The sequence below is a fragment of the Rhinopithecus roxellana genome, chromosome 16 (genome assembly GCF_007565055.1).
Source record: "Rhinopithecus roxellana isolate Shanxi Qingling chromosome 16, ASM756505v1, whole genome shotgun sequence".
NCBI lineage: Eukaryota > Metazoa > Chordata > Mammalia > Primates > Cercopithecidae > Rhinopithecus > Rhinopithecus roxellana.
Window position 1 is genome coordinate 20920449 of NC_044564.1, and position 25865 is coordinate 20946313.

Here is a 25865-nt window from a genome sequence, read left to right on the forward strand (position 1 = left end):
CCCCGGGCAGCGCTCCTTCCAAGCCCTCCGCAAGCGGTCTGAGCTTCGAAGGAAAAAGAGTTAAAACGTTTAAAAGTGATCCGTATGTTCCAAAGCACGCACAAAGTGTGTTCTGTGAACTGCGGAATGGGTTGCTGATAAAAGGTCCCTCTGAAGGTTTGAAGATACCCAACAAGGCTCCACAGAGGACACTTTGGAGTCTTCCGCGAAGGCGCTAGCCCCCTAAAACCGACAATGCCCCTAAAACCGACAATGCCCAGACGCCCCCTGCAGGCAGCTCGCTAGAGAACGCGCGTTGGCTGTTTCTGGCACGCTGAGGCCACCGTACGGCATTAAGGGTGAAGCATCGAGGCTAGCGGAGCCCTCAACCTGACAGGTGTGCTGGCGTGGCCCTCTACCTGCCCCGCCGCGGCGGCCTGCGGCCAGGAAAAGTAGGCTGGCGACATCTGGCGGGCCGCGGGCCGAGGGAGAGGAGGCGGAGCGGCGTCTCCCTCACGTGACCCCAACGGCGCCTAGCGCGTCGCGCTGCGCCCCAGCCCCTGGGTCGGTCACGGTCTGCGCCTGCGCGGGCCCCGGCTCGCTATCTGTCCTGCGGGACGCGGGTGGCGATGGGTGAGTACGGGGCGGGCGTGGGGAAGCACCGGGCTCCCGTAGCAAGAGGTTGGAGGGAGGGGAAATGCGTCGAAGGGCCCGTTGGGGTAGCCTGCCGCCCTGGGGGCCCATCCCCGTCTTCTGCGCGCTCCAGCTGCACTGGCCCGGCCCCTGCGGGCCCCACCCAGGCGGCGCGTACTGAATCAGTTCTGAGCCTCCTCGGCTCCCAGCTTCCCGCCTGCCGCGGGTGTTTGTCCGGCTGCTGGGCGACCTTTCCTGCGGAGGCGCTGTCCCTTCATTCGGGCGCGCCCCGGGCTGGGGAGGCACCTCCCTAGTACACAGGAACCGCAGGGGTGGGGAGGAGCCGGGCGCTACCTGCACCCAGGGGAAAGCGGGGCTGGCACCGCGCAAGGGCCCTTGCCTCCCGGGAGACGGATTTCTGCCTCACCTCGGGACCCCTGGCTGTAGAGTGTCAGAGACAGAAGAGGACTTAGTGATCTTGTCCAACCCCCTCCCCGCTTTTCACAGGTTGGGGAAACGGACGCCTGGAGAACGGTAAGTTCAGCTACATAACCTGGCAGTGCTTGTTCTGCGACACCATGTTGCATCGCGTTGTAGGAAGCTCACTTGTACAAGGATTTTCGGTGACGATGGTGGTGGTGGTGTTAGCCTCCATCCATTGTTTGGTGTTCAGTTTAGCTAGACGGAGTATGTCAGCACCTCAGCTTTCTGCATAACCTTTGTTTTGCATCTCACAGCTCTACCTAGCTGATCTTAATTCCCACCTTCTGTTTCTCTCTACTTGTAATCTGTGAAACAGAAGCCCTTGAAATGTATAGTGACCTTGCCATTTTGAGCCTCCTCTGCCCGTGCTTTGAAAGGATTCCATAGGATCAAAAGATGCTAGGACTCTTGAGGTCCCATAGTGGTTCAGAGCACAGGTTACCGCTTCGGAACTGGAGTCACCCTTAGCGCATCTCAGGGGAAAATAAGCTAGGAGTTGACTTGTCTGATCTCTCGATTGGTAAATGAAAGCAAACTCAGATTAGTGGATTTTAAAATCAGATATTGCTTTGTCTTTGTATTGGCAAGATAGTGTCATAACTAGGACTAGACCCAGGCTGATCTTGTTCTGAATGCTGACTCAGACCTGCTGACTAGTGGAAATTCACATCCTTTGAGAATTGGAGTCACCCTCTCCCCAGTTTTTGCAGAGACCTTTGTATTGGGATCATATCTGGATCATGCCGATCCATGTAGGCTGTACATTACAATAAGGTTTTAGACTTTACACTGTTTTCTTAGTCACAGAAGCTTGACACTTGTAGTTGCTTGAAAGTCAAGTTCATTAACTGCTCCCTTATGATGAGATAGTTTTACGTAGCACACAAGCGTGAAGTTATGGTAAATAAATTTTGCAGTAAATTGCAAAGAATTATCCACATTAATGAATAAAAGTATAAAAATCAATTTAGCAAAGAAATTTAACCATGTTCACAGTATAGGTAAACATGCAAAATTCTAAACTGCACTACCAAATAATGCTGTGCACATTATCCTTCTATTGCTAAATTAAGAACCTGTTCACACCATCCTGGTGTGTAGGATTAAACTAGAGAAAAAGCTTTAAATCTGTGAAGTCCGAGAGAGTTTCATAACATTTTTTCTCCCCATCTAGGCCTATTTTTTAAATCTGAGAATCTTAACATACAGTAATGTTCTTAAAATAGTTTGATATGGTGGTCAATAAATGGTTAACTTCTGTTAGCTGTAATTTTCCGCTTGTTTAATACAGTCCCCATTCTCAGAGTCATAAATAAACTAACCTTTATTTGCAAAATTTCAGAAAGTAATACAAGTAACATTCCAATAAAAGTGAACATGGACAAGATATTTATTGTTGTTCATGTATGCAAATAACTTGGCTTGTACTGTCAAGGAGCATATGTAAACAACTTGTAGGTGGTAACTTTAGAATATAAAATATTTCGTGTGCTCAGTATGTAAAAATAAAATGGTTTTGACATTCATAAATTGTCACAATATCATGTAATCATGTACATTAATCTAAATATTCTTGTTGATTTAACATTGTTTAATTTTGAAACTGAAGAAGTGCAAAGCATTACATGGGTATCAGGCTTTTCTAGACTAAGTGTTAGGACTTCAAATATTGATTAATCTTAGCTTGTAAGTGTACTACTAAGAGTTTTTAACTCATGCCTATCAGCTGAAACAGTAAAAAGTAAGGATGTAGTAGACTAGTAATTATCAAACTCAATACCCCGACAAATTTCAGTGTCTAGAACCGTATCTTGAAGTTAATCCTATTAAGCCCCAAAACTGCGTATATTAAGAAAGGGAGAGGAGAGAGGGAACAGATGATATTCTGGAACCTTTTTTTTTTTTTCCTTTTAATCCTATTTTTACTGTGAATAACAGCACTAAACTGACTAACTGAAGATTTTGGGACACTTATAAGCAAGTAAAGACGAAATGCTAGCTCTCGTAAGTAGTAGGAAGAGTTTTGCTCAAAGGAAAGTACATAGCCTTAAACAGTCAAGTTGTGAAACAAAGGATAGAAATAGTTGTCCCACTTAAGAATTACAAGAAAAAAAGCCGGGCACGGTGGCTCACACCTTTAATCCCAGCACTTTGGGAGGCCAAGGCAGTTTGGATCACTTGAGCTCAGGAGTTCAAGACCAATCTAGCCAACATAGTGAAACCCCGTCACCACTAAAAATACAGAAATTAGCCAAGTGCAGTGGCGCACCTGTAATCCCAGCTACTTGGGAGGCTGAGGCAGGAGAATCACTTGAACCTGGGAGGCAGAGGTTGCAGTGAGTCAGGATCGTGCTACTGCACTCCAGCCTGGGCGACATAATGAGACTCAGTCTCAAAAAAACAAGCAAACAAACAAAAAAACAGTACAAGAAAATAAACCCAGACCAAGTAGGAGAAAGATAATAAAGAGGAAAAGCAATTTAAAAATGTTTAAACCGCTGGGTGCAGTGGCTCACACCTGTAACCCCAGCACTTTGGGAGGCCGAGGCAGGTGGATCACCTGAGGTCAGGGGTTCGAGACCAGCCTGACCAGTGTAGTGAAACCCTGTCTCTACTCAAAATAGAAAAATTACCAATGCGTGGTGGTGTGCACCCATAGTCCTAGCTATTTGAGGGGCTGAGACTGGAGAATCACTTGAACCCGGGAGGCAGAGGTTGCAGTGAGCCGAGATTGCGCCCCTGCACTCCAACCTGGGCAACAGAGTGAGACTCTGTCTCAAAAAAAAAAAAAAAAAAAAAAAAAAAAATTTTTTTTAAACTAGGTGGGCATGGTGGCTGATGCCCTTTGGGAGGCCAAGGACAGCAGATGGCGTGAGCCCAAGGAGTTTGAGACTAGCCTGGGCAACGTGGCGAAACCCTGTCTCTACAGAACATACAAAAATTAGCTGGGCTTGGTGGTGTGGGCCTGGGGTCCCAGGTACTCAGATGGCTGAGGAGAAAGGATTGCTTGAGCCCAGGAGGTCAAGGCTGCAGTGAGTACACAGAGCTGTGAGGTAGCCACTGCACTTCAGCTCAGGCGACAGAGCGAAACTCTGTCTCAAAAAAAAACAAAACAAAACTGAGAAATAGTAAAATTGGTAATTCACAAGCTGCTACTTTGCTAGGAGCGGGAAGGTTATAAATTAGATAAACTGATAACTGCTCAAGAAAAACGGGAACATATGTACACAGGTTAGAAATAATTTTTTAAAACAGCAAGTGTTGCATGGGTGCAATGGCTTGTAAATCCCAGCATTTTGGGAGGCCAAGGCAGGAGGATCACTTGAGCCCAGGAGTTCAAGACCAGCCTGGGCAACATAGCGAGACCTCCTCTCTACTAAAAATTATTTTTAAAAGTTAGCCAAGCATGGTGGCATGCGCCTGTGGTCCTGGCTACTCAGGAGACTGAGGCCCGGAGGGTCCAGGCTGCAGTGAGCTGTGATCGTACCACCGTACTCCAGTCTGGGTGACAGAACAAGACCTTGTCATTTTCTTTTTCTTTTTTTCTTTTTGGATGGAGTCTCGCTCTGTCACCCAGGCTGGAGTGCAGTGGTGCAATCTTGGCTCACTGCATCCTCCACCTCGGGGGTTCAAGCGATTCTCCTGCCTCAGCCTCCCAAGTAGCTGGGACTACAGGTGCGTGCCACCATGCCTGGCGAACTTTTTGTATTTTTAGTAAAGGTGTGGTTTCACCATGTTAGCCAGGATGGTCTCAATCTCCTGACCTCATTCATGATCCGCCTGCCTCGGCCTCCCAAAGTGGTGGGATTATGGGCGTGAGCCACCACATGTGGCCAAGACCCTGTCTTTAAAAATAAAAATAGGCTAGGAGCAGTGGCTCATGCCTGTAATCCCAACACTTTGGGAGGCCAAGGCGGGTGGAACACTTGAGCCCAGGAGTTTGAGACCACTGTGGACAACATAGTGAGACTCTGTCTCTACAAAAAAAAAAAAAAAAAAAAAAAAAGGCTATATAAATTAAACCAGAATTTTTTTTTTTTTAAGGAAATCCAGTTATCAAAATTGACTCGAGAAGAGAGAACCTAACAGAACAATAACAATGGAAGAAATTGGGAACATTATCACAAAGCTGTCATCCTGCCAAACTCCAGGCTCAGGTGATGTCACAGGTGAATTCTTTTAAACTTCAAGGAACAGATCATTTTGATAAGGTTTAAATTGTTCTACAGTATGATGGGGGGGCGGGGAATCACATACTCTTCTTACAAAGCCAGTGGAACATTGACACTGGCACTTGATGTGAAGATAGTGTTAAAACTGGAAACTTATCTGAGTGCCAAGGCTTATGCCCATAATCCCAACACTTTGGGAGTCTGAGACAGAAGGATTGCTTGAGCCAAGGAGCTTCAGACCAGCATGGGCAACACAGAGTGACCCTTTCTCTACAAAAAAGTGAAAAATTAGCCAGGCATGGTGATGCACGTGTGTGGTCCCAGCTGGGAGAATTGCTTGAGTCTGGGAGCTTGAGGCTGCAGTGAGCCATGATTGTACCACTGCACCCCAGCCTGGGTGACAGAGGGAGACCCTGTCTTGTAAAAGAAGAAAAAAAAAAAGACAACATGATCTGTTATGAACAATAATATGAAATTTTAAAATATGACCAAATGGAAGTTAGCAGTATGATAAAAGAATATTTCACCACAGCCAAGTAGCATTTATCTACATATTACAAGGGTGAGTAATCACCAAGAAATACACTAATATAATACACCAAATGAATAAGTCAGAAAAGACTAATAAAATAGCTTGCCTTTGTTGAGTACCTACTGTACACTAGACTGTTCTCCCAGGCACTTTACATGTTATTAGCTCAGTTAATTGAGCTAGTCTATGAGGTAGTTAACAGCCGTGTTTTATAAAGAGAATAAGCTATAGAGTGACTTGTCAAAGGTCGCACAGTACGTGTGTGGTGGAGCTAGGATTTAAACTGAGGTAATTAGTAGGTTCCAGAGGCTCTACTCTTAAATATTACACTGGCTCTGTCTCCAGTGTTTGTATGATCATCTCAGGAGCTTCCTAAAAGCATTTGACCAAAGTTTAAGATAGACTTTTGAGTTATTGGTAGTGGGAAGGTGTGCAGGTGATTGAACTTCAGTACAATAATAATAAATGTATATTTCCTTCCCGTGTTTGAAAATTCTCTCAGTTTGACTTATCAGTTGACTATAAAAATGGAATCCTTTTTTATTTTATTTATTTATTTATTTTTGAGACGGAGTCTTGCTGTGTCGCCCAGACTGGAGTGCAGTGGTGCAATCTTGGCTCACTGCACCTTGCCTCCTGGGTTCAGGCAGTTCTCTTGCCTCAGCCTCCTGAGTAGCTGAGATTACAGATGCCCAGCTAAATTTTGTATTTTTAGTACAGATAGGGTTTCACCATGTTGGCCAGGCTGGTCTCGAACTTCTGACCTCAAGTGATCTGCCTGCTTCGGCCTCCCAAAGTGCTGGGATTACAGGTGTAAACTACCGCGCCTGGCCTGGAATCCATTTTTAATGGGAAGCACAATTTCATAGTTAATAGTTAGGGGCAGGAGCTGAAGTTATAATTGCAGCTCTGCTAATTCTTAGAATGAATATAGATTGAAGTTTTGGGGTTTTTGGCATAATTTGTGAGATGAAATTATGTGATAGCAGTAGGAAGGCCTCTTTCACTTCATGTTTACAGTACAGTCCTGCAGATGGGCGGGGGTCGATGATAAACAGGGAGGAGGGATACTTGAGTGGAAATAAATCTTATATGACTCAGCTGATCAGTGAACGTTTTTGTGTCTTGATGATTTGTTTCCCTGTGTAAACTTGAAAACTGCTAGGACCTGGATTATGAACACTGAGATGACAAGAACTTCCTGTTTAAAACCAAAAGCCAACTAATGATAATCCCTAGGAGAGTTCCCACAGGTGTCAAGAAAAATATAAGAACTATGATTATATATATATGTAATTATATGGGGATTATAATAATTATAATTTATTATAATCCTTTATTATAATTTAATTTTATTCAGGAAGTATTTGTCAGTTCAATAAGAAGAAAGAATTACACATGAAAGAGGCAAAATTTTTTGCAAGTGATCTTTTACATTGTGGAAACTGAAACAAATTCACCAAAAAACTGAGACATAGTAAGAATTCAGTAAGTTAGCTGGTTCTAACCTTAATACCCAAGAATTGTTCGTTTTTTCTTATGCAAACAAAAACTAGTTAGAACATTGATGGAAATAAATAGCCTATGAATAATAATAGGCAGGGCAAAGTGGCTCATGTCGGTAATCCCTCTTTGGGAGGCTGAGGCAGGAGGATCGCTTGAGCCCAGAAGTTGAAGACCAACCTGGGCAACATAGTGAAATCCCATCTCAAAAAGAAAAAGATTAAAAAATTTAAAACAAAATGTAATAGTAACCAAAAAGGTAAAATACATTGGTGTAAGAAATAAGATCTATGTGAAGAAAATTTTAATGCTTTAAGGTTTGCAAAAAGTTGTAAGTAAATAGGAAGATACCAAGTTCTTGCAAAGTTAACATTCAATTTTGAAAAGATGATCAGTATTTAAAATTAAAATAGACTTGTCATGTCATGTCTGTCATTCCCTCCAGACAATTAGTTAATGACCTCCTGCTGTACGTGGCCTTGATACCTTCTATGATTGTACTTATCTCCCTATAGTGGCCAGACTGGTCTTGAACTCCTGACTTCAAGTGATCCGCCCACCTCGGCCTCCCAAAGTACTGGGATTACAGGCGTGAGCCACTGTGCCCGGCTACCTGGCCTATTTTTACTATATATGCGTCATTTTGTGGATACATCTTCCACCATAAAACACCAGCAGGATTTTGGGGAAGAGTACACGGAAGTTTACCTGAGAAAAGTGAGAGGACCAGAAAAACTGTAATAATTCTCTTCGGAGGGGAAGCCCTACTAGATGATGAACTGTATTCTGATGCTGCAATAGGTTAAAACAGGTTAGGACTAGAGAAGAAATACTAGGCTCTTTGTGGAAAAGAATGGAGTGCAGAAATAAACGTGAGTGCCCATGGGTATTTAGATTATGCTGCGACTGGTGGAAACAAAGTTCATCAGTGATGTTGGCAGTCTCTTGTCTTTGCCTCACTTCTTGTACTGATATTCCAGAGAGATTACAGTGTACGTGATAAATGAAACCATAAAAATTATGGAAGGGCCTGTAATCTGAGCACTTTGGGAGGCCGAGGCTGGCAGGTCACTTGAGGCCACGAGTTTGAGACCAGTCTGGCCAATGTGGCAAAACCTTGTCTCTACTAAAAATATAAAAATTAGCAGGGCATGGTGGCACACACCTATCATCCCAGCTACTTGGGAGGCTGAGGGAGAAGAATCACTTGAACCAGAAAGGCAGAGGTTGCAGTGAGCTGAGATCACACCACTGCCCTCCATCCTAGATGATAGAGTGAGACTTTCAAAAAAAAAAAAAGTTGTGGAAGGAAGCCTGGATTACTTGTTTATAATTTTGGAGTAATGAAGACCTTCTGAGGAGAACATGAAATCTAGAAGTTGAGATATATTTAATATCCAAATTAAGAACTTTAGTGTATAAAAATGGTATAGACATGGAAAAATTATTTGCCACAATTTGACTAATATAACTAGATTCATTTTCTTCATATCCAAAAGGTATTTTACAAATCAGTAAGACAACCAAAGCGCCAGCAGAAAAATGGGCAACATATATGAAAATATAGAGTAAAGAAGTGGTCAGTAGAAATGAAAGATGCTGAATCATATTCAAAAATTTAAATGGCAGGCAAGGTGACTCACTCCTTGTTAATCCCAGCGCTTTGGGAAGCTGAGGCATGAGGATCACTTGAGGCTAGGGGTTGGAGACCAGGCTGGCTAACATAAGACCCCTTCTCTACAAAAGAAAAAGTGAAAAAAAAAACGGAATGTGGTGGTGTGTGCCTGTAGTTCCAGCTACTCAGGAGGCAGGAGGGTCATTTGAACCTAGGAGTTCAAGGTTATGGTAAACCTATGGTAAACCATGATTGTTCTACTGCATCCTAGCCTGGGCAACAGAATGAGATGTTGTCTCAAAAAAAAAAGTTTTTAATGGCAAAACAATTCACAGGGATTAGGTACAAGGTTGCCCATTGCTGCATTGTTTAAAGGCGAAATAGAAAAAAATACCCAAAGGAATAGTTCTACTATAAGGACACATGCCCATCCATGTTCACTGCAGCACTATTCACAGTAGCAAAGACATGGAATCAACCTAAATGCCCATCAGTAGTATACAGGATAAAGAAAACTTGGTACACATACACCATGGAATACTATGCAGCCATAAAAAGAACAAGATCGTGTCCTTTCCCGGAACATGAATGGAGCTGGAAGCCATTATTCTTAGCAAACTAACTCAGGAACAGAAAACCAAATACCACACGTTCTCACTTATAAGTGGAAGCTAAATGATGTGAACTCACGGACACATAGAGGGGAACAACACACACTGGGGCCTATAGGAGGGTGGAGGGTGGGAGGAGGGAGAGGATCAGGAAAAATAACTAATGGGTACTAGGCTTAATAACTGGGTGACAAAATAATCTGTACAACAAACCCCATGGCACAAGTTTATATAACAAACTTGCACGTGTACCTCTGAACTTAAAATAAAAGATTTTTTAAAAGGCCAGGCCAGTGGCTCATGCCTGCAATCCCAGCACTTTGGGAGGCCAAGGCAGATGGATCGCTTGAGGCCAGGAGTTCCAAGACCAGCCTGGCCAACATGTTGATACCGCGTCTTTACTAAAAATACAAAAATTAGCCAGGCATGGTGGCAGGCGCCTGTAATCCCAGCTACTTGGGAGGCTGAGGCAGGAGAATCACTTGAACCCAGGAGTTGGAGGTTGCAGTGAGCCGAGATCGTGCCACTGCATTCCAGCCTGGGCAGCAAAGCAAGACTCTGCCTCAAAAAAAAAAAAAAACAAGAAAAAAAGAAAAGGTGGGTGGGGGCAGGTTTAATTAGACCTTTCCTCTAGACACTTCTGGAAGGTCTTGGAATTAAAAACATACAGCTTTTATATACCCACTCACATACTTGGCAAGCTGAATTGTCCACAGACTTTTCCAAACCTTAATAATACAAAACAAAACTATAAAAAATATATAAAAAAAAGCAACCATAAACAGGAGATAGAATAAATTGTATGCAGTGCAGTCATTTCAGAGTACAGTGCAACCATTCTAAACACTGAGGTATCTCTGTGCTGATGTTAGATTCCAAAATGCATTGTTACACACCTCACTTTTTTCGCTTGGTAGTGTGTGTGTTTCTTTTGAAAATGATGAGTAGGTTGGAAGAGGGCAGGGAATAGGGGTGGGTGAAGGTGAACAGAGTCAGGCTGATTGCTGCAGAGTCCCTGACATTAGTTCAGGTGAGATGAGACCCGAGTAGGCCAGTGAGCCTGGAGGAGAGGCTTTCTGTATGTTTAATTGATTTCCAGCTTTTTTTCTCTATTCATTTAGGTAATACACATTTCTTTTGTGCATTTTTATTTAAATTTTTGTTGTTGTTGTTGTTACTGGATCTACAAACAGCCCAACTCCAAGGAATCTGGCATCTCTCAATGGAGCATACAGGTGACTTCATAATCTAACCGCATTAGTAACTGGCAAAATTGGAAGTAATTTCTCTCTGTTTAAATGGCAGTGAAACAAATTTTCAGAGCAGGTTTCTTCAACTGAACAAAATATTTTGAACCTTAGAGGTGGTATGGCTCTCCTGATCAGGGAGGAACTGTGAAAGGTTTGAGCTCTGACACTGCCCAGCTCTCTGGTTACAACCAAGTGACTTTCTTTGAGTGGGGAGAATACAGCCATAAGATAGTCACAGCCAGGCTTTTAACAGCAAATACTGAACACAAATGCTCAACAGTAAAGGACACAATGTGTAAGTGAAGATGTATCCACAGGATGAGACATACAGTTATTAAAAATAAAGAAGTGTTTAAGGTTCAGTGTAGGATTAATTTTGAATTTTTAGTGGTATTTAGATGGAAAGTAGACTCCTCGTATTACCTTCCTTAGGGTAGACTTTGGGCCTGCAGTGATAGTAGTCCTAACTTGCTGTTAGTTAAGAAGAGTTCATCTTTAGAAACATGACAGCAAAGCAACTCAAACTCCAAAGAGGCATTAGGCCATAGATTGCACAGACGTCTACATTTTCTTAATAATAGTCTACATTCTTAGAAAAGGACATACAGACTTAGTGTAACATACTTTAAGTAAAATAGTTTCTTTCATCTGCTTCACAAGAGAAAGCAAAATATTTTGGCCGGGCACAGTGACTTATACTTGTAATCCCAGCACCTTGAGAGGCTGAGGCGGTTGAATCACTTCAGCCCAGAAGCTCGAGACCAGCCTGGGCAACATGGTGAAACCCCATCTCTACAAAAAATACAAAAATTGGGCCGGGCGCTGTGGCCCACACCTGTAATCCTAGCACTTTGGGAGGCTGAGGCAGGCGAATCACCTGAGGTAAGGAGTTCAAGACCAGCCTGGCCAACACGGCAAAACTCCATCTCTGCTGAAAATACAAAAACTAGCCGGGCATGGGTGGTGCGCACCTGTAATCCTAGCTACTCAGGAGGCCGAGGCGGTAAAATCGCTTGAACCCAGGAGGCAGAGATTGCATTGAGCCAAGATTGTGCTACTATACTGCAGCCTGGGCGACAGAGTGAGACTCCATCCAAAAAAAAAAAAAAATTAACCACGTGTAGTGGCACGTGCCTGTAGTCCCAGGTAGTCAGGGGGCTGAGATGGGAGGATGGCTTGACCCCAGGAGGTTGAGGCTGCAGGTGAGCCAAGATTGCACCACGGCATTCCAGCCTGGGCAACAAAGTGAGACACTCTCAAAAAAAAGAAAAAGAAAATTTTATATATATATATCATGTAGTATTGTATATATATAATGTAGTATTGTTCAGAGGGTCTTGGGATTTTCCTGAGGGTCCTAACCTGCTTCTCTGTCCTCATCAGCTACCCATCCTTCTCCACCTACGTTGTGCCCCTGCAGGCACACACAGGTAACCTCCAAGAATGCAATGCCGATGCTCCTTTAGCCCAACACCTATGCCTTAGCCTGTGCTGCTCCATTGGCTAAAATGTGCTTCACCCTTATGTGCATAGTGATACTTATTCAGCTTTCAGAGTCGAGCCCAGGGGTCATGTTCTGCCTGTCATTCCTTCTAGACAGCTGATGAATGACCTCCTGCTCTACGGGGCCTTGATACCTTCCATGATTTCATTTATCTCCCTGTTGTCTAATTATTTGCATGTCTTATCTCCCCTGACGTAGGTACCTGACATACACGCGCTATTTAACTTTTACTTTCCATCTAAATACCACTAAAAATTCAAAATTAATCCTACACTGAACCTTAAACACTTCTTTATTTTTAATAACTGTATGTCTCATCCTGTGGATACATCTTCACTTACACATTGTGTCCTTTACTGTTGAGCATTTGTGTTCAGTATTTGCTGTTAAAAGCCTGGCTGTGACTATCTTATGGCTGAATCTCTGTGTACATGTTGTGTGAATTGTTTTCTTAATCTGCCGTCTCAGAAGGAAAATTATGGTTGTGTATGTGTTCCATATTCGTTACACATCGGTGGCTCTGGCAGATACATGCCCCTTAGGAACTAATGCTTTCTGATTCTTTCTGTGCCTCAGCTCTATGCTTTTTACTTTGAGAGTGATCATGGTTTTCCTTAACATCTTTTGTCCTGAATGTTGAGCAGTTCACCACAGCATGTGTGTAGTATGAGGAGGGAAAAAAAAACATAAAGAACTTGGCAATTTTTTGTTCCAACTGAAAGACCTAGACAGTTTTTTGTTGTTTTTATTATTTCCCATTGAAACCCTTAAATATGGTTTGGATTGCTTCCACCTCTTGGCTGTTGTGAATAGTACTTCTGTGAACGTGGGTGTGCAAGGTCTTTGAGGCTGCGCTTTCAATTCTTTTGGTTATATCCCCAGAAGTAGGATAGTAGGATTGTTGGATCGTATGTTCTTTTTTTTTTTTTTTTTTTTTTTTTAGCAGGGTATTACTCTTTCACCCAGGCTGGAACACAGTGACATGAACACAGCTTACTGCAGCCTCAACTTCCTGGGCTCAAGAGGTCCTTCTGCCTCCACCTTCCCAGTAGCTGGTACTGCAGGTGCACGCCACCATGCCCTGCGAATTTATTTTGATTTTTGTAGAGGCAGAGTCTCACCATGTTGCCCAGGCTGGGCACAAATGTGTGGCCTCATGCAATCCTCCCGCCTTGGTCTTCCAAAGTGCTGGGATGACAGATGTGAGCCACTGCGCCTGACTACTATTTTTAATTTTTAAATTACTGTTGTTATTTTTAGAAACAAGAGTCTTGCTCTGTTGCCCAGGCTAGAGTGCAGTGGTGCAATCATGGCTTACTGCAGCCTTGACCTCCCTGGCTCAACTGATCCTCCCACCTCAGCATCCCACATAGCTGGGGCTACAGGCATGTGCTACCATGCCCAGCTAATTTTCAACTTTTTTGTAGGCATGGGATCTCTCTATGTTGCCCACGCTGGTCTCAAGCTCCTGATTCAAGCAATCCTCCCTCCCCAGCCTCCCAAAGTGCTGGGATTACAGGCATGAGCCACCATGCCTGGCCAGTCTCTTACTGTTAAGGAATTAAAATGCAGTTAAAAAATATTCAGCCTCATATATATATTTCTAATATATAGAATTTTGTATGTATTTCTATTATATCTAAGATATAATACAATTGTCATGTTATCCCCCAAATAAAGGTGATCTCCAAGATCAGCACTGGAAGGTAGGAATTGTTCTGTATGACCCAACTATTTGGATCTGGATTTTTTTCAGGGAGGAGGAATCAGATTTAGATGACTGGCAAGGAAAGATCGTACATTTTACAGAAGGAGGTGTTTTATAGGGGTGGAACTTTGGCTTAGTTCCTATCATTTTCAGCAGTATCTAGTATAGCTACCTCTTATCTCAGGGCAGCCTCACAAAGTCATTGCCATCTGTGATATGGTAGCAGAGATATGAGCCCTGGAGTCAGTCAGACTTCATTTCAGAATGCTGACCCCACCAGTTACTAGCTGTGCCTTGAACAGAACAAAAGAGAATACTGGTTTTGTTCATTTGTAAAACTGGAAAAATAATACTTTATGGAGTTGTTTTGAGAATTCATATATGAAAATAGAGTGCATGGTACATACCTGCAGGCCCTCCTTGCGCCCATCATCCCACACCTCCACCTTCCAAGGTGCATGTTCAGTGTTCCTTACCTGTGTTCCCACAATGGTTGGTTATCATAGAAGCTGTCATATTGGTGTACTTGTCCACGTTGGCACATTCTATTAGTTTGTGAGTTCCTTATCTTTGAATCTCTAGCAACTTAGCAGAGGACCTAGTTCATAGTAGGTACCAAAGAAGTGTAAATATTAATAGAATGAATGCATGTCTTGCTGTTTTATTTCTCATGGGAGGAATGTGTGCCTATTTCAGCAGGACGATAGATACCGTTGTATAGTGTAGTCAGTAATTACGAAGTAGTCTAGTGGCTCTGAAAATTTTTGCTGTTAGGACTCCTTTATACTCTTAAAAATTATTGTGGGCCCCAAACAGCCTTTGTTTATGTGGACTGATATTCAGGGTCTTTAGGAATTTAAAATTAAAATATGAATTTTGAGGTAATGATAAACATATTAATCATTTGAGGTAATGATTACATGTTAACACATTTTCATGAAAAATAACATTCATGCCTCCCATTTTTTTCTAATGATTTTACAGTCATTAGAAAATATTTTACAGTTTTCTAAGCCTCTTGCATGTCTAATTTAAAAGACAGATGGAGTTTACTGTTTACTGCATTCAGTCTGTTGTGATAAGTCGTTTTGATTAAAGTATATGCAAAAAATCGAGCCTCACATAGATATGTAGTTTGAAAAAGGAAAACCTCCTGGACTCCCAAAAGGATCTCAGGGACTTCCAGGGGTCTTCTGAGAACGCTTGAAGAATCCCTGATCTAGTCTGAAAAGGAAAGTGTGGTGTCCAGATATTAGAGGATGGATTAGGGAGAAATCCCATGTGTTTAGCTCTCTATAAAACGGGTTTACCCGTTGTCATTTATTATTTATAGGTTAAAAAAAGTCCTTCATGAAAAAGAAAGATCTTAAGCAACATGATGGATTCAGAAGCTCATGAAAAGAGGCCACCAATACTAACATCTTCAAAACAAGATATATCACCTCATATTACAAATGTTGGTGAGATGAAGCATTACTTGTGTGGCTGCTGTGCAGCCTTCAACAATGTTGCAATCACATTTCCCATTCAGAAGGTCCTCTTTCGACAACAGCTGTATGGCATCAAAACACGGGATGCAATACTTCAGTTGAGAAGGGATGGATTTCGAAATTTGTATCGTGGAATCCTTCCCCCATTGATGCAGAAGACAACTACACTTGCACTTATGTTTGGTCTCTATGAAGATTTATCCTGCCTTCTCCACAAGCATGTCAGTGCTCCAGAGTTTGCAACCTGTGGCGTGGCGGCAGTGCTTGCAGGGACAACAGAAGCAATTTTCACTCCACTGGAAAGAGTCCAGACATTGCTTCAAGACCACAAGCATCATGACAAATTTACCAACACTTATCAGGCTTTCAAGGCACTGAAATGTCATGGAATTGGAGAGTATTATCGGGGCTTGGTGCCCATTCTTTTCCGGAATGGACTCAGCAATGTCTTGTTTTTTGGCCTTCGAGGTCCCATTAAGGAGCATCTGCCTACCGCGACGACTCACAGTGCTCATTTGGTCAATGATTTCATCTGTGGAGGTCTATTGGGTGCCATGTTGGGATTCTTGTTTTTTCCAATTAATGTTGTAAAAACTCGCATACAGTCTCAGATTGGTGGGGAATTTCAGTCTTTCCCCAAGGTTTTCCAAAAAATCTGGCTGGAACGGGACAGAAAACTGATAAATCTTTTCAGAGGTGCCCATCTGAATTACCATCGGTCCCTTATTTCTTGGGGCATAATCAATGCAACTTATGAGTTCTTGTTAAAGGTTATATGAAATATACCATCAGTTAAGTGCCATTTATCAACTGAATAGACCTTCTAAGAAGAATGCAGTTTGACCTCTTTCTTAATTGGCCGAATACAAGTTGGTGTCATGACTCCAGCACAGTGAGTTATGGGCAAAGCTGTTTTCCTTCAGCATCAACAAAACAGAATAAAAGGTTCCAGTAGGAAAATACAAGGTTTTTTGTTTTGTTTTGTTTTCTGTTTTGTTTTGTTTTGTTTTTTATCATTACCTAAGAGCTTTAGGCTAATTGCCTGGAAAATAGCTGTCCATCTGATGGCCTTTGACAGGGAACCTAATCCCCAAAATAGGATTCTTTTTCTGAAACCGGTCTTGAAGTCTCCTGCATTGAAACGTAAGTGGCTGTGACCGGCCAGAGAGAAGGTCCTCAGGGGCCAGGGGCTCGTCAGGCTTCCTTTGTTACTCCATTGCTTGTTTCTCTGCCCTCAGGAGCAGCTGCAGAGGACCTTCTTCATTAGGCTCAAGCATATGACAAAGGGGCAGAACAGAGAAGACAAACAGCTTGTTAGGTATAGGCTTTTCATGATAAATTGCTTGTATTATTTTTGAAACTAAGCACCTATTGGATAGTCATTATACTGTCTCTGTTTAGATATGGTAGATCAGGGAGCTATGAAAGTTCCCATTTTGCTTTCTAGGTTTGAAAGTTTTCTGTTTTGATTCTGACTGTGACCTTCAACCCTTCCAAAATGTCCCTATAATTTCACTTATTTCATTGCCAAAAGATGAAGGGACTTAAATTTTGTTATACGTGTTCCATCTTGTTAACAAGTTTTCATTTTGTGTATAGATCAAATTCTGTTTAGCTTGGTTCCTTTCAATTATTGGTGCCATCTCAGCAAAGGTCTGTGGTTAGTTTTCGCCTTGAGTAGGAGTTGGTCATATTCAAACATCCTGTTCTCTTAAAACTCTCCTTTTAAAAAATAAACACTTCCATAACATTTTGTTTTGGAAGTCTATTAATGGAATCCTACTTATTTCCCCCTAGTTTCTAAATGTTACAGAGGGGAAAAGACTCAGGATAGTTTTAACCCCACAGTGTTCGCTGTCTTTTATTTACTCTTGGAAATGGAGACTCCATTAGGGTTTTGACATTTTGGGAACCCCGTTTTACCATTGTGTCAGTAAAACAGTAAGATAATTTGAGAGCATACAATCTAAATAAAGACATTTGAAGAGTTAGTTTGAATTCTAAAAGTAGGTAATAGCCAAATAGCATTCTCATCCCTTAACAGACGAAAACTTTGTCAAAGGAATTAGAAAATGTGAAAATATTTTTTCCAGATGAAACTCATATGCCACTTCCAATTGACTAATGAAATATAAGAGACAGACTGAAAAAGTGGATTATGAATCTTAAAACCTTTTCTGTAAATATTATGTAGCTAAAGATTGATTTCCAGCATCTGACATGACGGTAGGTTTCTTGTTAACCAGTTTTTCTTCTTTCTGGGTAATTACATGTGAATATATGCACATACTGACCAAAATAAAATCAGGGCCGCAACTTGGTAGTTTACTGAAAGTTCCTGGGCAAATAGTCCATAAAAGCTGTTTACCTCTAAATGCACTATGGCTGGTTAAATACAGTGAACATCCTTCTTCCAGCTGTAAAGGATGAAGTGTATTAAGCATTGGCCAGGCAGTAATAAAGCTAAATAGCCCTACAGCAGCTCTGTCTGACAATGTTGTGCTGGATATTGCAGTTTGCTTTCAAGGTGCAGATGTAAGGATTTAAAAATAATAATAATTTGGCACCAAATAAATATGAGTAGTGTCCTTTGGCCTATTAAATAGAGTCAGGATTTGAAGGGAATTGAGTTTGAGAAATGAATAAATAAAGGCACCTTGGTGCCCGACCCCCTCATTCATGTGTGTGACTCTGTCAGTAGGTGTGTCCAGCTCCTCAGCCCAGGCAGGTGGGTTAGCCTGGGAATAGACACCATTGGGCCTTTGGTTTTGTTGGGCTTCCTTTTGACTTTACACTCCATACAGGTGGTAGAAATCTGAGTTCTAAAGCACTTTTGTGAAATACAAGCTAAGTGAGAATTCTAAGGAACATGCTTTGGTTTCTGCTGTCTCAAATAAGTGGCGTTTAAAAACAATTATTAATAAATATTTTTAATGGTTTTAACTCAGTATTTTTTTTTTTTAATTTCTTTGTCACTCTTTACAGCTTTTGAAGACCAAACTGCAAATACATTACCAGGGATGGTTTTGTGTTGTCCTATAGGCTTCTTAAATTTGACAAAAAAATTTAGCAGAACTTGTAACCAACAGCTTTGAACTTGAAGTCAAAATGTGTTGTTAATAAAAGATTCTAACTATTGCTTTTACCTTCAGTGTGAAGTAGTGTGGTAACAACTTTGAAAAGGGAGGCCAGGCATGGTGGCCCATGCCTGTAATCCCAGCACTTTGGGAGGCCAAGGCGGGTGGATCACTTGAGGTCAGGAGTTTGAGAACAGCCTGGCCAACACGGCGAAACCCTATCTCTACTAAAAATACAAAAAATTAGCCGGGTATGGTGGCACCCGCCTGTGATCCCAGCTACTCGGGAGGCTGAGGCAGAAGAATCGCTTGAACCTGGGAGGTGGAGGTTGCAGTGTGCCGAGATTGCACCACTGCACTCCAGCCTGGACGACAGAGCAAGACTCTGTCTCAAAAAAAAAAAAAAATTGAAAAGACAAACATGATTGAATATCTGAAAAGCTTTAAAAGTGGCCTTTCTGTTACGTATGTGGCACAAATGGCTCATGAGTGCAGGACACTTACGGTCTTGTGTCCTATACTTCATGTGTGATGCCACCAGAAATGTTACGGATTCTGTATTGAACACACTGAGAGTGGTATGAGCCCTCAGGACTGCACCACAGAGTAAACACAACCTTAATATGTTGATGAATATGTGTGTCTTTCTTGTTTCATTTGTGGTTGGGGACAAAATCGATGTCTTTGTCTAAATAGTCGATATTCATCGTAACGTGGTTGGCTGTATAATCACCGGCTATATTGTGAACTGTGCAATAAAACAGAATCGTGTGTATATAATTACCTTTGGATACCTGAAATTCCCAAGCTCGATTACAATGTAATACTCAGTATAAGGCTGTGCAAACATGTAAGGGAATAATGGTGGTCGATGGGATATATGAAATGGGATCTAGAGGGCTTCGAGTGAAGCCAATCATGTTGAACTAACACTGTTTCAGTGTAGATGAAGTAGAGTGAGGCGTATGCAGTCATAAAATGAAGGGTGGACAGGAGATTACATTTGAAGAAAGGGTAAGCACTCAGACTTGGTTTCTTTTAAATTAAAATATTTCTTTTATCATGTGCAAATGCATATCAAAAACTTGAATAGGTATTCTCTTGAAATTTGAGGATTTTTAGTTTTTAATGCTGTCTTTGCTTAATATTAAATATGCGTTGCCCAGGTTGTGTGGGAGTCTCTAAATGTTTCCTCTTGAAGGTTCATTACTGAAAGTGGTTAAGCGCACAATGCTATTTTTGATAGTTTGAGTTTTATGACCGTATGAGTTTAAATGAAATATGTTAAATGTTTCAGAGTTAACACTTTTTTTTTGATAATTTGGAATAAAGTTTGTTTTTTAAGCTCACTCTTTTTGGTCTTCTCTTATGGTTGAGTAGTTCCTTAATACTAGCATGTTCCTTTTTTGTGGCATTAATAGATTAAGCTGTTAGTCTTTTTATTGAGAAAACAGCATACTACCTTGACTTTTAGCAACTTAACCTGGGGATGTGGCAGGTAAAACATTCCTTTGTCTATCCATCTTATTTGGTCAAGAGGGTTTCATGTAAGTTTTTTTTCAGGTAGTTTAACTGCAAAACTTTTTTTTTTTTTTTTTTTTTTTTTTTTTTTTTGACAGAGTTTCTGTTGCCCAGGCTGGAGTGTAGTTGCATGATCATGGCTCACTGTAGCCTTGACTTCCTGGGCTCAAGTGATCCTTCCGCCTCAGCATCCTGAGTAGCTGGGACTACAGGCACGTGCCACCAAATCCAGCTAATTTTTGTAGAGATGAGGTTTCACCATGTTGCCCAGGCTGGTCTTGAACTCCTGGGCTCAAGCAGTCTGCCCACCTTGGCCTCCCAAAGGTCTGGGATTACAGGCGTGAGCCACCGTACCCCGCCACACATTTTATTTCTTAACGGTCTTTCTCATATAATAAACTTCCCTACTGAGTTTAAACTTTCTTGGTTTAGCTTCTCAGTACTTTCTGTTGTAATAGAGTACCCTCATGTAATGTTTACTCCCAAGTTAAATAGTCTGGGTGTTTGTCCTTTTCAGTTTTGTTTTTTTTTTTTAATACCTACTTTTGCTTTCAGAGCTGGAAATCCATCATAAAGAGAAAGTGCAATATCCTGAACTTGTAAATTTAGATTTCATAAAAAGGGTGTTTAATCATCATATCATCTGGTGAAATCTTCTAACCCACCCATAGCAGCCTCTGTAGAATTCTAGCAGCCACTGTAGAGTTCTAGACCTCCAGAGCGAGGAGTAGGTGTGACCAGGAATGGCCCTGGGGAATCTCTGCTTAGCTACAGAGCTCTCCCAATCCCCAAGAGACTGGCTTCCATCTTAAATCTTTTTATGTATTTATTTATTTACTTATTTATTTAGAGATGGGGCTTCGCTCTTGTTGACCAGGCTGGAGTGCAATGGCGTGATCTTGGCTCACTGCAACCTCCGACCCCAGGGTTCAAGCGATTCTCCTGCCTCAGCCTCCCAAGTAGCTGGGATTTCAGGCATGCGCAACCACGCCTGGCTAATTTTATATTTTTAATAGAGACGGGGTTTCTCCATGTTGGTCAGGCTGGTCTCGAACTCCCGACCTCAGGTGATCTGCCTGCCTCGGCCTCCCAAAGTGCTGGGATTATAGGCATGAGCCACCGCGCCCGGCTGCCTTAAATCTATCTGACATTCCCAACTAGGAAATTTTTTCTCCAAATGATTGTATCTGATTTTAAAGTAGAAATTGAAGGTAAAATAGGATTTATCTCAGTTCTTATCTCCCTTCAATCTATTCTTCATATTGTCAATATATATATATTTTAAAGAGATGGTCTCTGTCACCCAGGCTGGAGTGCAGTGGTGATATCTCGGCTCACTGCAACCTCCACCTCCTGTGTTCAAGCAGTTCTCCTGCCTCAGCCTCCTGAGTAGCTGGGATTGCAAGCATCCGCCACCACACCTGGCTAAATTTTTATTTTTTCAGGAGACAGGGTTTTGCACCGGGCTGATCTCACACTCCTGACCTCAAGTGATCCACCTGCCTTGGCCTCCCAAAGTGCTGGGATTACAGGTATGAGCCACCATGCCCGGCCGTCAGTAATTTTTTAAAATGTCACTTCAATAAATGCCTTTCCTCTGTCATAAAGACCAGACACCTTGCTGTGGCCTACAGGAGACAGGATGATCCAGCCCTTGCCTCCCTTGCTCTCATCTCTAGCTAAAACTGCACTGCTGTCTCTGCACTCCAGCCACTGGCACTTCCTGATTACTTGGGGCATGCTGTACTCATCTTGCTCCCAGCTTCTGCCCATGTAGGTGCCCTCTGCCCTCAGCACTACCTTTCTCTACTTCGTTTATAGACTGCTGTCCTTCAGATCTTGCTTGAAATGTCACTTCCTTGGGGAAGCTGGCTTACACTCGCAGGACTCGGTTAGGTTCTCCTGTCAGGCTCTTCCTGTGTCACCGTGTTTCTGTTTTTCACAGCACTTAGCTGTTTTAATTACGTTGTGAATAGTTTTTGTTTGGATCTTGGAAATCATGTATTCACTAGTACATTTTATTTGTGTTCTCTAATTTTAAATTTTTTCATCTTGCTTGATTTTTCTGCAGCTAAATTAGAAATCTGTAGTTTTCCCCCTAAAAAATGCAATGATGTTCTTTATGTGATTTTCTTGTCACCTTTCTTCCAAGAAATCCATGTGCTCAAAGTGCTTCCTTGCAGTTTGCCCCATAATAAGTCATTGTTTAATCCAAAGATCTGAGCAGCAAACTGAGCTGATCCTTCTGGAGAAAGTATGGTTGAACAGTCGAGACCACTGGGTAGTCGAAGAGGAAACCACATATCCTGAACTCCTCAGTCTGGTGTGAGGGGAGGACAGCAGATAACTGGATGTGCAGTGTTCCCAAACATCACTGATCTCAAACCATTGCTTCTGCCTGCCACTGCCACAAATACAGTACGACTGCCACCCCTTCATACTCAGCTTTAATCCTCAGAGTTTCATCTGGTCCTTTATGTGCAGATGTTACTCGAAGTCCACATGGAATGCCAAAATTTGCACAGGCCTTGATTTTTTTCATGGTGACTAAGGTCAGAAGTAGAACCCATCAGTACTATAACACTGCACTGACTTTCTGATTTCAAAAGCAACTCTAATCTCTACAACCCATGCAAAGTTTTTCTGTACCATTTGGAACCCTTCAGGAGTTACACTGAAGCCTTGATATGACTGTTTATCTTTCGGCCCGAAGTGGTGGCTCACGCCTGTAATCCCAGCTCTTTGGGAGGCTAAGGCAGGAGGATTGCTTGAGCCTGGGCAACATGGCAAGACTCTGTCTCTCTTTTTTTTTAATAACATTTTTAAAAGGATAATTAAAAGACTGTCTTTCTATATTGGCTTTGATCTCCTGATGGTCACTGTCTCTAGGAATCATTATCAATAACATCAGTGAGAACAATTTCTTTGCTGGTCACATCAACACCAAATTCATTCTTCATATCAACCAGTGTACAGTTCTGGGGGGCAACCAGGATGTCTCCAGTATTTCAAAACAGCCTATGTGGCATGACTCATCATATCCACTTCAGTTTTACACCAAGTGCAGCAAAGCCAAATTTTGCTGCAGTTAGCTGTTCCCTAGACCACTGTGGGTCATGATTGGCATCATCCTTGAAAAACATCTCCATTTTAGGTGGGTAAAACTCATATCCTTCCTTGGCACCAGGATTTCTTTTGAGTAAAGAACCAGTTGCTATTCTTCTGCAAACCGTTCAATTGGAATTATTTCACACTGGGGCACAATGAAAGCTGTCTCACATTTTCTGGTGAAAGCAGTTTTAATACCTGCTTCCTGTAACAACAGAAAAATGCAACTGGTAATTTTATTTGAGGTTGCAACTTTTCCTTCCAGGTGATTCTGACTGCATTTCCTGCTGTCATCTGGCCCTTAGACTGCAGGAGGACTTTTCCTGGCCTATTTAACAAACAATTCGTAGACCTCTTTTGTTTTACCTTCACACAGTTTTTTAGCAATGTTCAGTACCTCAGCCATCACCGTTATCCTGAGTGGGATGAGAGTTGCACCCATGCTGAGAGGCAGAAATCTCTGTTGTGAATATTTGATACCTCTTGCTTTATTTATATATTTATTGACACAGATTCTCACTCTCACCTAGGCTGGAGTGCATTGGTGCAGTCTTGGCCCACTGCAGCCTCAGCCTCCCAGGCTCAAGCGATCCTCCCATCTCTTGCCAGTACCTGGGACCACAGGTTTGTGCCACCACACCCAGCTAAAGTTTGTATTTTTTTGTAGAGACAGAGTTTCACTATGTTGCCTAGGCTGGTCTCAAACTTCTGAGCTTAAGTGATCCGCCCACCTCAGCCTCCCAAAGTGCTGGGATTATAGGTGTGAGCCACCGTGCCTGGCCCTGTTGCCTCTTTAAAAAGCTAGTCCTGGCAGGGCACAGTGGCTCACGCCTGCAATCTCACCATTTTGGGTGGCCAAGACAGGAGGATCTCTTGAACCCAGGAGTTTGAGAATTCAAGTCCAGCCTGGGCAATATAGTAAGACCTTGTCTCAAAAAAAAAAAAAAAAAAAAAAAAAAAACCAAGAATGATGGGACACATGGATATTCAGTATCAGAGCATTCTGGAATATCCTATGAAATGACCAAATGAAGGTCAGCTTTCATTTGTTAATGGGTCATGGAGGTCATTTAAGGAAAAGGTACTTTTTACAATACATCTCAAAGTACTGAATTGTTTTCACTTGGGCTGCTGTAACAAAGTACCATAGACTGGATGACTTAAATCAGGGTTCCCCAACCCCCTGGGCCATGGACAGGTACCCATCTGTTCAGAGCCAGGCCACACAGCAGGAGGTGAGCAGTGGGTTAGCGAGCAGCCTGAGCTCTGCCTCCTGACAGATCAGTGGCGGCATTAGATTCTCATTGGAATGCAAACCCTATTGTGAACTGCAAACGCTAGAGATCTAGATTGTATACTCCTTATGAAAATCTAATGCCTGATGATCTGAGGTGGAACAGTTTCATCCCAAAACCATCGCCTCGCTCCACCTATCTGTGGAAATACTGTCTTCCATAAAACCAGCCCCTGGTGCCAAAAAGGTTGGGGACCACTGGCTTACACAACATTTATTTTTCACAGTTCTGGAGGTTGGGAAGTCCAAGATAAGGAGCCGGCAGATTTGGTTCCTGGTGAGGGCCCTCTCTCTGGTTTGCAGAGGGCTGTCTTCTTGCTATCTCCTCACATAACGGAGAGAAAGTTCTATAAATTAGTTATCTTTATAAGATTACTAATCCCATCATGGGGCACCTCTCTCATGACTTCTCTAACCCTAATTACCACCCACAGGCCTCACTTACATACACTATCACATTGGAAGTTAGGGCTTCAATATATGCGTTCAGTCCACAACATAAGCTGCATGATTGATGAGACTGTTCTTTATTCTCCTTTAGTTTCCAAACACTGCCAGCGATCCCTTACTCTGAGAAATGTCTAGCCAATTTGAGCTAAAACACTTGTGCGTGAGTCAGGATTCAGAGGTACAGACACTCCATTTTTCTTATCCTTCCTGTCACTGTTTCTGAATTGTGGAACTCAGTTGAATGAAATGGACTAGGAAAAGCAAGAAGAAAGTATTGCTTAGAATAGTTTGTGGTGGGCCCCTGCTTTGTTACTGTTAGAAGCACCTTTAAGGCAGTGACTGTTTACACTGTTTTAGGGCAGCTCACCTCTATAGCTGCTCTGCCTTTCATCAACAGAAACAAACTCAGTTCAGGTACTCTTTATTAAGCAATTCCTTCCTTCTGATGTACACTAAAAAATGCATTTAGTTACACAAGGTGCTATTTGTTTCAGATAATATGAAGAAAAATAAACTATTTCTCTTTCAAGGGTCATCATATCTATAATAGGTGGTTTATAGTAAGTAGCTTTCTCGGTTCCTTGGGCAAAAGAAGCTTCAGAATTTTTCTTAACCCTCTCAGTTTTCTGGGGAAAGTGTGGCTAAACAAATTTCCAGGTTTTCTCGGGCTTCCCCTCCTCACTAAATAACAATGATAGAGTTCTGAGATGGACCAAGAATAGGAAAAAGTGGGTACAGATGGAAACTGAGGATCTTTCATTTGTAATCTGTGTGTAAAATATGGAAGTAAAGAGTAAAAAAAATTAGGAGATGAGGGCCTCAGTTTGAAGATACAGTTGATTTGGTTTTTGGTAGAGATAGGGTCTTGCTGTGTTGCCTAGGCTGGTCTCAAACTCCTGGCCTCAAGTGATCCTCCTGCCTCGGCCTCCCAAAGT

The 25865-nt window shown here is 42.2% G+C and overlaps 1 protein-coding gene and 1 pseudogene across 4 annotated transcripts; one reads left to right on the forward strand and one right to left on the reverse strand.

The window, feature by feature from the left end:
• Positions 1-344: 344 nt before the first annotated feature.
• Positions 345-19906, forward strand: SLC25A51 (solute carrier family 25 member 51). Of its 3 annotated transcripts, XM_030919936.1 has the most exons (4): positions 345-612; positions 1120-1146; positions 5140-5264; positions 15324-19906. In XM_030919936.1, exon 4 carries the CDS (start codon positions 15366-15368, stop codon positions 16257-16259), a length of 894 nt encoding a protein of 297 aa, XP_030775796.1. In that variant the 5' UTR covers positions 345-612; positions 1120-1146; positions 5140-5264; positions 15324-15365; the 3' UTR covers positions 16260-19906. The 3 variants fall into 3 exon arrangements, with proteins under 3 accessions (XP_030775796.1, XP_010368298.1, XP_030775797.1); XM_010369996.2 differs by lacking the exon at positions 1120-1146; XM_030919937.1 differs by lacking the exon at positions 345-612 and having other exon boundaries at positions 654-1146; positions 5140-5252.
• Positions 19907-21535: 1629 nt separating this feature from the next.
• LOC104667535 lies at positions 21536-23628 on the reverse strand (annotated as a pseudogene). Its single transcript, XR_004054039.1, has 2 exons — positions 22933-23628; positions 21536-22783 (listed from the first exon to the last, which is right to left on the reverse strand). The product of XR_004054039.1 is annotated as a multifunctional protein ADE2 pseudogene (transcript).
• Between the last annotated feature and the right edge of the window lie 2237 nt (positions 23629-25865).

Coding starts and splice junctions, on each gene's coding strand:
- SLC25A51 (XM_030919936.1), top strand. CDS start 15,366: ATGATGGATTCAGAAGCTCATGAAAAGAGGCCACCAATACTAACATCT.